The sequence below is a fragment of the Mastacembelus armatus genome, chromosome 3, assembly GCF_900324485.2.
Source record: "Mastacembelus armatus chromosome 3, fMasArm1.2, whole genome shotgun sequence".
NCBI classification, from domain to species: Eukaryota; Metazoa; Chordata; class Actinopteri; order Synbranchiformes; family Mastacembelidae; genus Mastacembelus; species Mastacembelus armatus.
In genome coordinates, this window is record NC_046635.1 from 7,658,901 (window position 1) to 7,671,747 (window position 12,847).

The 12,847-nt window shown below is 39.0% G+C and overlaps 1 protein-coding gene across 2 annotated transcripts in view; it reads right to left on the reverse strand.

Annotated features, from left to right (window-relative positions):
* Positions 1-9,237: 9,237 nt before the first annotated feature.
* Positions 9,238-12,847, reverse strand: part of gpc6a (glypican 6a) — a 116,460-nt gene continuing 112,850 nt past the window's right edge. For both annotated transcript variants that reach the window (XM_026320452.1, XM_026320453.1), the window contains exons 8-9: positions 12,268-12,443; positions 9,238-10,276 (exon numbers count right to left, since the gene is read on the reverse strand). In XM_026320452.1, coding sequence (XP_026176237.1) covers positions 10,059-10,276; positions 12,268-12,443 — 394 coding nt within the window. In that variant the 3' untranslated portion in view covers positions 9,238-10,058. The remainder of the gene's footprint in view (positions 10,277-12,267; positions 12,444-12,847) is intronic.

Below are 12,847 nucleotides of genomic sequence, written 5' to 3' on the forward strand. Positions count from 1 at the left end.
CACAGTACTGGGTTAAATCCATTTAATTGCTCAAGTCTTGTGGGACTTAAAATTGAAAACCAAGGTTTAATTTCATAGGTCTCTATTTTCAAGGGATTTTAACTGTCTCTAAAGCCCTCACACTATTACTTGTCATGTAAAAAGCAATTACAATCAGTGCCTGGATGAAATGTGTCATCAGAGAATCCATTAACAATGTCCTCAGACCTTAATATTTACAGTCACCACCCTAGTTTCAGAGGCAACACTGAGTTTTATGAGTTGTGAAGGACAGTTAAAAGGCATTGGTCTCATTGTTGGATCTGTTAGGCAGTCTATTTGAGGCAATTATGATATTGCAAAGATGGTTATTGCAGTGCTATTGCATTATATTGTTACAATACACTTATCCAGGTTTGTATATCTTTGTTGTGCCTGAGCCTTGTATTTGTACTTGCTGCTGTTGCCATTGTCAGAGCTCTGGTTGGGCTGCTCTCGGACGTTCAGAGTTGTCCCTAGGCCACTCCTGTGTTGTCTTAGCTGTGTGCTTAGGGCCGTTGTCATGTTAGAAGGTGAACTTTCAGCCCAGTCTGAGGTCCTGAGCACTGGGGAGCAGGTTTTCATTGAAGATATCTCTGTACTTTGCTCCATCCAGATTTCCCTCAACCCCGACTCCCAGTCCCTGCTACTGAAAAACGTGATAAACGTTAATGTTGAGAATTCTTATTCCTTCAGGTGCTATTTTTTTGCAAACTCCCCAGGGTTTTCATGTGTTTTGCACTGAGGAGATGCTTACATCTAGCTACTCTGCAATAATGCCCAGATCGGTGGAGGCTGCAGTTATGGTTGTCCTTCTGGAACTTTGTCCCTTCTCCACAGCTCAGTCAGAGTGACCATCAGGTTCTTGGTCACTCTCTTACTAAGGTCCTTCTCCTACAGTGTAGCTTCGGCAACCAGCTCTTGGAAGAGTTCTGGTTATGCCAAACTTCTTCAGGTATGATTGAGGCCACTGTGCTCCTGGGAACTTTCAGGGCACCGGAATGTTTTTTGTAGCCTTCCCCAGCTCTGTGCCTATCAACAATCCTGTCTCTGAGCTCTTCAGGCAGTTGCTTTGACCTCATGGCTTGGTTTTTGCTCTGATACACATTGTCATTGCATCAGGCTGCAACATAATAAAATAGAAACAATACTTTCTGAAGGCACTGTATATGACACATTTTCATGGTATTGAGATGATGGACTCTCAAAACTATTTAGGTGACGTATAAATGATGTATTTTTGGTATCGTAGAGTGCCTCATTTTACTGTCACTGGAGTGAATGAAAGATGAGGTGAACTGAAGGATTATTCAAATTTCATGTGGGGTGCTAACTATTAAAAATAGATACTTTACTACTAATATTCTTGTGTACCAATCTGAGGGTGGTCTTTGGAACATGGTCTTTCATAGTATTAGAAAAAAGAAACAGATGCTTTAATATATATATAGTTTGAATTGGAAACATTTTAAAATAGAGCATAAAATCAGCTAGTACATGATTATTTTCCAACTGTCCCTGCCCTACTCATTGCTGGTTACCTGGATCAGGTGTATTCAGCCAGTCAGAAGCTGGAGGATACCATCTCAGGGTGGCATGGGGGAAGAGAAAGTGAACTGGATGGATGTTTTATGAGGGTGCTTTTAAACAGTAGGCACATTAATACGCAAAAAAACTTTTAAAACGTGATGATTCTCAGGCAAATTCTGGGATATAAAAAGTGTTTTTTTCTAGAATGTCTTAATGGATACAAAGACATTTGATGAGATTATGTGTATGATCTGACTTATGACGCTGAGAGGAAGAACAATTTTTGACAGGAATTACAGCAATCTGCCGCTAAAGACGTTAAAGTACCTTAATATCCTCCTTGAGCTGTTTGTGTTAGCCACTTCTGCTACACTAACCATTGCCAACAGTGTTTAATGAGCAAGACAAATCAGTGAAACATACAGTTGTAACTTTCAGTTGTTTTTCTAACACAGGCCTTAGTAGTGTTTCCCTCCTATTAGCTTATGGGTATGCTCAGATTAAGCATCTCAAAAGACAAGTGGTTATACATAAAAAACAAAACAAAACAAACCCACAAAAACCTGTAACCATTTTGTGACTCCTCAGATTTACCTAAACACATGCTATGAGGGAACCATTGTCGTAAATGTAGCTTAAACTGCTTAAGCACACGGGCCATAAAACTCTTCAAACACAGAGAGACTTATTTATACAGTACATGTACAAGAAATGCATCCATCTCTTTAATACAGAATGTTAGTCTCTAACATTCTGTATTAAAGAGGTTATTTACCCTTATTAGTCCCACAATGGGGAAATTGCATTACCCACCCAAAGTGCACACACACAGCAGTGAACACACACCCGGAGCAGTGGGCAGCCATTGCTGTGGCTCCCAGGTTCGGGATTCGGTGCCTTGCTCAAGGGTCTCACCTCAGTCGTGGTATTGAAGAGAGTATTGAGAGAGTGCTGGCTATTCACTCCGCCCCACCAACAATTCCTGCCCAACTTTCGGGTTGAAGTCCGACTCTCGATCCATTAGGCCACAACTGCCCCATATATGAATAATCGAATAATTTGTATTCTTAAATGGAAGCAATATGTGTGGACAGCTGCATAAAATCAATGACACAATATAAAACATATGCTGAAATACTGAATTAATTTTCTAATGTATTTTAAATATTGAAATATTAATCATAGACCCTAAATACAAACACCACAGACTAAACATTATGGCCTGCATGCCTTAGCCAAACAACAGCAGCAAACATTAATCACTAAAATTAGTTCTAAAATTGTTCAATTGTATGAAAGTTAAATAGTCAGATATTCTGAATGCAAAGATCAAATGTGGGACAAATGGTTTCAATAATTTTTTTTTTTACTCTATGCCAGCAGATCCGATGGTGCAGCTGCAGTTGGAGCCCTCACACTGTTGAGTGTTTCTCCAGCAGTACTGCAAAGCAGAATTAATTCTTCTTACAGTCAGAGTGTTCCAAAATTATGAAGTGGATTCCACATAAAACCCCATCTTTCAAATCCATAAATTTTTTGTATTTCATCTGGAGTTTGGCCCTTTTACACTGCTGTATTCATAATTGAAGCACATAAATAATTGTTCAGAGAGAAAGAGAGATTATAATGAATAATTCTGGTTCAGATGTGAAGCCGTTCTGTGTTGTCCCCATTGATGGTGTCATGTGAAAATGAAAGAAATGGATGTTTGGAGGAGCTCCTAAGATGTATTGAATGAGGCATTGCAGTAATCTTTTTTGTGTCTCAGTCTTCTCTCTCTGCCAGACTGTCTTCTCCCCTGACAAAATGTGACACAGAGCCCAGCTGGACCGATGGATAACAGGTAGCAGTTAATACTGCTCTTGGCACTACTTGTTTCTTTCCTGTTCCTCCTTCTCTTCCGCTTTATCTTTTAGAGGTAATAGCTTCCCTTTTTGTGCACTAAGCTTTTGCATTAAATTCATTCAAGTTTCTCAATTCAAGGTGCTGTAATTTGCTGCAAATATTGTAACAGAGAATTAGTATTGAGATAATGCAAATAAACTCAAACACGAGACAAGATTATTTCCCCTCCCCACTGCCTTACTAGCCAGCACTTACACTGCACTTAAAACAATATGTCAAATGTGTCAAGAAAAGTCAAACCACATACTGTGGCCTATATGTTCAAGGAGTTCATATCATTTCATGTCTTAATGAAATTCCCCTATAAATTTATATCAATTACCTTTTTTTAAAAATTTTTTGCAGTCTAACTATATATACATATATTTTACATGTTGAAAGTTTGTAGTTTGGGGCAGAGTACATGGCTTTGTGAAAATGCTTTTCTGAGGGCTATAATTAAAATAGAGACATGACAGAAAAAAACTATAGTAAACAAAAACAATTTTTTAATAAAATGTTTATTATTACCTTTGTATTATTTTCTGTATACAAGAATGAGTAACAAAAGCCAGAGAAGCAATCCATTTTAGTCTTTTAAAAAATGGTAAGGCATGTCTGCTTGTTTAATCAACGTCCGTTCCCCCAAAACACTTTAAACAGCGTGCACTGACAGCTTTAAAAAAACCTTAATGTGCTCCTTAGTTATCTGATTTTGCAAATCACAACAGAATCACACTCACAGCATAAGTTTTTGCCAAAGTGCAGCAAATGATTAACATCAAAATGGAGAAGACCTTGCATAACACATTTAGTTCTAAACATTCTGTAAAAAAACCTCAACCCGCCACGATTAAACTCTTTTTTTCTTTAAGTTTTTCAAATGCCAAGGAGAATGAACGGGACAAAAAAGCCTCACAGACAAATTAGGTTAAGCGCTGAAGCATCTCAGACAGTGATACTGTATGTCCGACCAGAGTAACAAAGCTTGTCAGAGGAATATAGTGAGAGAGGAATACACAAGGCAGTAGAGAATGGCAAAGTTACCCCTAGTCATAATGAGAGGAGACTGTTATTTGTATTTACTGGACCAACTGCTGAAACAGTCTTTTCTTAAGTTACTTTCTTTACTTTCAGGAGCACCACAAACTCCCTGCCTTATCCACCAACATCCAAAACTCTTGTTGCTGTAATCACAGATTTTATAAGGTGTATTCGACCTTTGTGTGGCTGCAGATGCTTGCTGAGATTTTACACTTTCACAAACAGAGTGGTTAAGACTCACTGAGGAGACTGCAGTGGCAAAGCTTAAATAATGTCAGTATCTAAAGCCACACAGAAAACTTCCTGCCTTATTACTGAACATAAACTGTACTGATTTTTTAACTTTACTCCCAACCTTGATTCAGAAGCCATCATGTTTTGTAATACTTGCAAACTGAAGTCCTGTGGTTGTGTTCAGCTGGAGCGATATATACCCACTAACCTGCGCTTCCTACCTCTTTTCTCTTCCTGTGCTATAGCTGCTTAATGTACCAGTTATAGAATCACCAAAGCATAAAGATCCTATATAATAATCATCCTATATATCCTATATATAATCATTATAGCCCAAATGAATCTAGTTTTAAAGTAACAATTTATTCACTGTGAATGTGAATAAAAATGTTGATTAAAAAACATATTTGTATTTAATTCTAAAAATGTGTTGATAATACTTTCAAAAAAGTATTTAGACCCCTTCACTTTGTGTGTATTTGTGTGTGTTTTTGATGGATAAAATTAACATTTTGGTCTATTGGTCTACACTAAGTAACTAATTTGAGAAATCTATGTTACATATTTTCCATTTGCTGCAGCATGGTGGATTAGTGGTTAGCACTGTTGCCTCACATCAAGAAGGTACTGGGTTCATAACCCAGCAGGATCCTTTCTGTGTGGAGTTTGCATGTTCTCCCTGTGCTTGTGTGGGTTTACTCCAGGTACTCTGGTTTCCTCCCACAGTCCAAAAACATGTATGTCAGGTTGATTGGTGATTCTAAATTGCCCATAGGAGTGAGTGTGAGTGTGTGAGGTTGTTTGTCTCTATGTGGCCCTGTGATGGACTGGTGACCTGTCCAGGGTGTACCCCTGCCTTTCACCCAAAGAGAGCTGGGATAGACTCCAGCAGATCCCTGTGACCCTAAATAGGAATAAGCAGGTATAGATAATGGATGTATGGATGGTTGTTGTTGCTTAGTGTTTGCTATCAGTACTCAGGCATGCCTCACACCCCCCCCCTGCAATATCTCCACACCCCTTGTAGCAGTTGTGCTCCCCACTCTGGGAACAACTAGCTTAAAAAATGAGAACTACTGTGAATAGCATGTCAAAGTTGGGATGAATCCTGGTGCTATCTGAAAGGGTCAACCAGAGCATGGGATGCTTTTTGGTAAGGGGCTAACTTTGTATTTTGTAGAAGCCCCTTTGATACAATCACAGTATCACATTTTCTTGGGTAACTCTGTGGAAGCTTGACTGTAAAAAGTCATGTTCAGGTCACTCCACAGATGTAACTTGTGGAGGTAAAGTCTGGGCTCTGACTGGGCTGCTCACAAACAGACTTGTTGGAGAGCCACTCTGGTGCTATCTTGGCTGTACCCTTTGGGTCACTGTTATTCTGAAGGTGAAGCATTGCCCCAGTATCAGGTGGCAGGACAGTATTTGGCTGCATTCATCTTTCCTTCACTTCTGACCAATGTTCTTGTGTTTGCTGCTGAAAAACACTCACGTAGTATGATGTTGCCTCCACCATACTTCACCCTGTAGGACTGGGTGATAGTGCTCGGAGTCTACACCAGAGAGACTGTTTTTGTCTCTTCAGTCCACCTTCCAGCCAGTTCTGTCTCTGTAGAGGACTTCTGAAGCTCTGCTAGAGGGACAGTTTTTTCTGACTGGTTTTTGGTCAATTCTTTGAACAACATCCTTTTTGCCGTGTCACTGAGGTTAGCCAGATGGTCCTTAGAATTCCTTCTGACTTTATGGCTTTACGTTTGTCCTGGGACCTTAAACAGTGCCCTAAACTATGTCCAATCAATTGGATTTGCCACAGGTGCACTCAAAATCAATAAATAAAATAAAATGAAAATTCTTAAACTTTTTACTTTCCCATTATGGATTTTTGAGTGTTGATTGGTGGGCAAAAGTGGAACTGGAAATGTTAGCAATTTAAAATAACATGTACAATGCAAAGTGTGCAAAAAGTGAAGGGGCCTCAATACTGTATGTTCTGTAAGGAATGTAGGTGTTTGAAGCTAAAAGTCTTCATCAGGCCAATGGCTCTGCATAACAGACTTTTTTGACATAAAATCTTCTTCATTGCAATTATCTGCTATTCAGGAAAACTGTTACTGCACATCAGGCCTGACAGCTAATGACTTTCATTGTATTTTATTCAATAATCAGCACACTATAAACTGCTGGAAGCCCATCATGTCTAACTATCGCCCATCTGTCTCATCTGCCTGGCCCAATGAAACCGTGAGTCCATTTCAGAATCTGTTGTTTCACTTTCACATCTAACACAGTCAGGTGGTGGGTTATATGTGCTCATACAAACACACCATGATCTCGCAAACGACATAATCTAAAAAGAAAAAGATGGCAGAATGTAACCCATGTTACTTTTGCATAAATGGCTAAGAAAACACTATTTTAGATATTGAAAGATGGGTAAATGTTTTTGTATGTTGTCACTATACCCCTAGTTCCATCTTATACAAGCTTTGACCCGAAAGGGCTCCACAGACTTCCTTAGTGTTCTTCCTACCTCATAATGTTCAATGCATGTTAAATTAATCAAGTATTCACTTTTCCATCTTGATTGAAACAGCAACAGGACCAATGAGATGGCAACACCTTCCTTTCCCTCTTGCTCAGCTATCACCACAGCATGGAGTTTGTGAATGGATCCTATGCATACCCCCCTGCACCCCCAAATCAACACTTTCCAGCCCTTTAGAGCACTGAACTAATGACATTTGTCAAGAGTTGGGAAATGAGGTCTCCTCGTCTTCTACTTCTCTGTGGATTATGGACTTGGTGGTCATCCCCCAATGCTGCTTTGCTGGTAAGTACCTGTTTTCTTTCTTAGGCCTTCTCATCCTGCTCTTAGTTATGCAGAACTTGTGGCATTTGGATAATTCCTTTATTATTTTTATACTTCTGACCTCATCAGTGACTGTGTTGCAGCTGTAATATTGATATTTTGATAGTGATGTTTTTTTATACTAGCCATTCTTTAGTCAGGTTTATATCCAAATGTAGTGTCAATTTTGATTGAATTTCTAGAAAGAAAGAATAATGCATGTTACCATTTCCCTCTATTAACTCCATGGGAATATGAGAAGTTGTGCACACGGAGATAATCTTGGCAAACTGAAAACAGGTGGATGGAACCAGATATTTTGTTGATCAGTTTAGTGTTGTCTTTCCTCAGGCCTGTTTTTATACAGTGCTGTCATATTCTACAATTAAGCTTTATGCATGAGTGATTTAATTGTCCCATGTTGCTTTTGGTGGGTGGCTGCTTTTCAGTCACTTTCTGCTATAATAGTTTCTGCAGGGAAAGAGGCAATCAGAGGTCAACTGACGTGCAGTGGGATTCCTGTGGGGCTTTGGATCTGTCTTGTGAACCACATGAGCCCAACAAGGTGGGATTTCCCTTTAGATGTTGGCACAAACTTTGCCAATGCAGGTATCAGTTAAATTTAAATGTTTGCTCATTTAAAGAGACCACAGGAGCACAACAGAGCCCCAGCACCTGTCATTTGTGCAGAAGAATATTAAAGATTTTTTTCAGATCTCGGAGGATACAGTTTAATGCTACCCCCCCACCCCACTCCCTTCTCATGTTGGTGACATAGTTGGAAAATTCATGTCCCCTGCTTGCTTTAGTATGCGACGTGAAACACACTGTCTTTGAGATGCACACAGCAGCTGTAAATTTGTTACAGTGATGGATTGTGAGTAAGACTCCTGTTGAGACAAGAGACCTGCTTCTTAGCTAATTTAAAGCACTTCAGATGATTATGATCCAATGTGTTTGGCTCCTCTGGACACACATAAGAGATGGCTGTCAACTCTTTCATATGAATATTTGCCTCTGCTTCACTAGAATGCCTGTAACATTTTTGGAACCTACCTCTGTGTGGGCAGAGGTCTTGGCCACTGTTTTGTACTGCAGGAGTGGAGGATGTTGGTTTTGCTCTCTAACCCTCTAGAGCCTGTTCGAGGTCAAAGCTCATAAGAGATAGATTGGAGGTTATGAATAGTAACACTAGTACAGTCAGAGACCTCTAACCTTGGCACCCTGATTTTTTTTTTCCACTTGCTGACATTGTACATGTCCTGTAACAGTACATGAACACTTATAGAGCCTGTAGCCTGTAGGGCGGTGGGTCTGTTCTCACTGGCCAAACAAGAACATGCTAATTCAAGTGTGATGCTTAATAAGATGTGAAGGGTAAATGTTCTGTCAGAGGGCTGTGTGTGAGCTCATGGTAGCTCACAAGTAGCAAAATAAATCAAAATGATAACTAAAGAAAATAAACGGAATTTTCAATAGCATAGATTTAATATCACTAATATACTCTGAGTCCTCTGAGGAATAAAAATGAACCATTTAAGTGCATAAGTACTTAAACAGTGAGAGTAACTGAACATGGTTAAACAGGCAGTTGTATTATAATGGCTTAGTGTTGATGTGAAAACTTCTTATTTTACGGTGATTAAATAACTTGTAAATATAAAAAATGTAGCCATTAATTAACCAGTAAGACTGTATTACAGTACCTTCTAGTGAAATACATACTGTAGCTGTTCATAAGTACAATACAATCAGTTAAATGATCTGAAAATATAGATCTTCTTTCTCTATGGAGTGGATGTTTCCTGTAGCTTTATAAACTTATGAAGCCAACAAAAATAATTTGTGCAAAGTAGATCTCTTAGTGCAATACATGAGCACTTTCTTAAGAGATAATCAAATGTGCAACTCTAAAGTGGCTGTAAGAACTGCTGCTTTCTGAAGCCACACTGATATAACCAAACGAAACTGGTGAACTGCTAGCACTATACAATCCTGTACCAACCAATCCAAAACTGTGTAGCCTGCACTAAAAGCAAAACAAAAAACAAAATTGTCACTTAACATCATTTCCACGCATGCACACAGTTAAGACTTTCTCCTTTTGTGTGAGGGGGAGAAGACTAATAGAATAAAATCGGTGTTGTCTTTTTTCACAACTTCATCATACAAATGAAAAACTCATTGAAAGAATCTCAAGATTGTTTCACTTTCTGACAGAGAGGCTTTTCAAACCCCCATTTAGAATAATAAGAAAACACCACATTTTCTTGTTTCTGCGATGTGAAAGCTGGTTCAGTGATGGCACGGAGCATTCTTTGGGGGACGAGCAGGATGCAGCACTGCACTCACTTCCAGTCCAACCATCCAACCAATTAAGCCTTCCTCATCGGGTTTCCAGGAGGTTCTACATGTCCAGTGAGGGAACAGCAGTAGAACTTGTTGTTAAATATACTGTATGTAACAGTATAAAAGTCAGTGATTAGGCCACACTCGTGTATTATCTCCATTGAATCTGGATTGCCCAAAGTGGAAGTGTGAGGGCGGTCATCACCAGCAGTAGGGAGGGTCCAAGGGAAAGTGACTTGCCTGCAGCCGCTGCACGTTCGTCGCTTCTGTCAGCTCCGATCACAGGAGCCTCTGTTCCAACAAAAACAAACTCTGTGGTGCAGCCGTCAGAGCAGCCACTGCCACTGCCAGAAGTGCTGCCCTCGTCACCTGCAGCAAAAAGAAAAATCATGCAAATTCAAATGTACATAAAAATAATGTCACAAGCAGCTCTTAGTTAATTCTACAGCAATCCGCAGCTTAACATACAGAATCAAAACTAGACCAAGCACTATTTAAAGTTTTTATAAAAGTTATCACATTATAATAGTCTTTGTGTCTTTATGGGGAAGTAAAGTACTGATTTTGTGTATACTGTAAATAGATTGTGCCTTTAAGGTTTATTAAGCAATTTCATTGTTGCAACAAACTTTGTTAGCACTTTTTGGAAACTAATAAACTTTCATTCTGCAAATAAAACAAGACAAGTCTTATTTGGATGAAATACAGCAATCCTTTCTCAGTGTGTATTGCTGTGTAATGCCCCGGGTATAGTGCAAATTTAAAACACTGTGAGGGAAGTAAATTTTTACAATGTTTCAGACTTCGTAGTGAAAGCTTCACACAGTAATTAAAGTATGCTGAGAAAAGAGGGCTGAAAATATGCAACGTTTCACATTGCTTGGACTTTCTTAAAAGTGCAATAAGCACTTTGTTATTGCTTACCCTAGTAACCTCTGAAAATATATGTGTTTTTCTCTCCTCCACCAGTGACTACTTTCACAGCTACTGCAGCCACTGAATTACTGTACCTGGCAAACTAAATACAGTACTAACACACTTTGAGAACATGCTAGTGGTAATCAGTCAGTATAGCTTTAAGAGCTAAGGGGACAATAAGTTCACCCAGTTTATTTGATTGTACTATCAACTCTTGCCTTATAACTTCCATACCTCTTCTTTGAAGCATTTAATAATTTGGCAAAGAAAAGTCAAGTAAAAGCAGATGCTGCAAGATAGCTAATCAGCTATGACACCTTCTTGTGTTTGGTTTTCCATTCAATGCATTAAGACAGCTTGCCCTTAGGCAGTGGTGCAAATTTGCATGCCAAAAACCACAGACCTCAGTGTGAACAGACTTAGTAAATCCTCCTGAATGAATCTGCTTTTTGGGCTGATTTCAAGGTACAACTTGTAACATTTAAAGTATTCTATTAGCAGAAAGGTAATGTAGTATTCATAACTCTGTTCTGTAATCACTGGAAAATACCAACTGTTGCATTTTCTTAATCTTAGAATGAGCCATTTCAATCTACATAGGGAGCGGGTCTCCTTTCACAGAGGCAGCCAGGTTGTGCTGCTATGTTTCTACAGTAGCCCATAATGGACAAACCAAACACTGGCTCTAAATAGCGAATTGTGTTTTGACATGACATACTCACTACTAGATGCCGCTAGATGCTTATGAATAGCAGTGTGTAAAATATTTAAACAAAGATATTCCCTTACCAAAGCACAGGAGCATAATACACACATTTTGCTTCTGTGAGACATTATACTACTGTAAACTTTGCAACAATCTTAGTTGCTCCAGCATTGGGTCTCTAAAATTGAAGCCACCAGTCCTAATAGAAAAACAAATATGACAGCAAAAAAACTGAGTTGTGGTACAAAAGTTGGTGACAGATGTCATTCAGCTACACATTTTTACTTGCAGCTAAGACAGTCTCCCATCTTGTCAGCTCAAGGGGACTCACAGAATCAGAAAGAAAGAATGGCTTCTGTTGCGCCAGCATTTTAGACGTACATCATGCTAAACATAGCTTGGCTGTCTATCTGTGTCACCGTACCTACAGCTATTTCTTCTCCAATTGGCTCACTGCATCACTGCTGCATCCTGTGGAGTTGTATGATGAGATGCTACATGAATGACACTTGAGTTTTTTTTATATTTCTCCAGTGGTGTTCCTGTGTGTGCATAGTGCTGTCATAGTGCTTCCTAACCCTAACCCTGTCCAAATGAAAACCAACATGCAGCCACAGAAATATTTCTCACTGTATAATATTCATATAATAATAATGATAATGATTTATGATTTATATTTATTATTTTCTTTTCACCACATGCATTTCCAGACACCTGAGGGGTTAGAGCTACTTACTGGAGTCCGGGAAGTATATATCATTTCCATAGTAGGCATTCTTCAGCTTGTTGGTCATGACACGTAGAGCCATGATCTGCTGCCGAATCAATGTATCAGGCCTGGTGATATCCACATCCACCTCTGGGTTGTTGATCTGGTTGGTTAGACCCTCCTTCACCACTTCAGGAAAATATCTGGATAGATCACACAACAAAAACCGTAACTTAGCATCCAATATCTCCATGTTATATTACTGGCTGCCAGGTTTATATGTTCTCAAATCTATCTTGAAACAGTACTGATCCATGTGTACATTGGAAATGTGGCTCGAAGTGTTTTTCTTCTTGATATTGGTTACAAAAGCATCATGTCCTAAAATTATTGTTGTATAGGAAATGGGGCACAGAATTCACATGCCTTAGTCTGTACAAAACATGTTCAGTCAAAGCTAATCTGCTAAAGGTAAAATAAGCATTAAATAGTCTATATTAGACAAAGAATGAATAAGAGGAATAAAACATGTTTATTTATGCTGCAAGTTTGTGATGAAATTGGAGAATTCATCCTTCGGTTTTCTTGTGTTTTATATAGTTGCAGT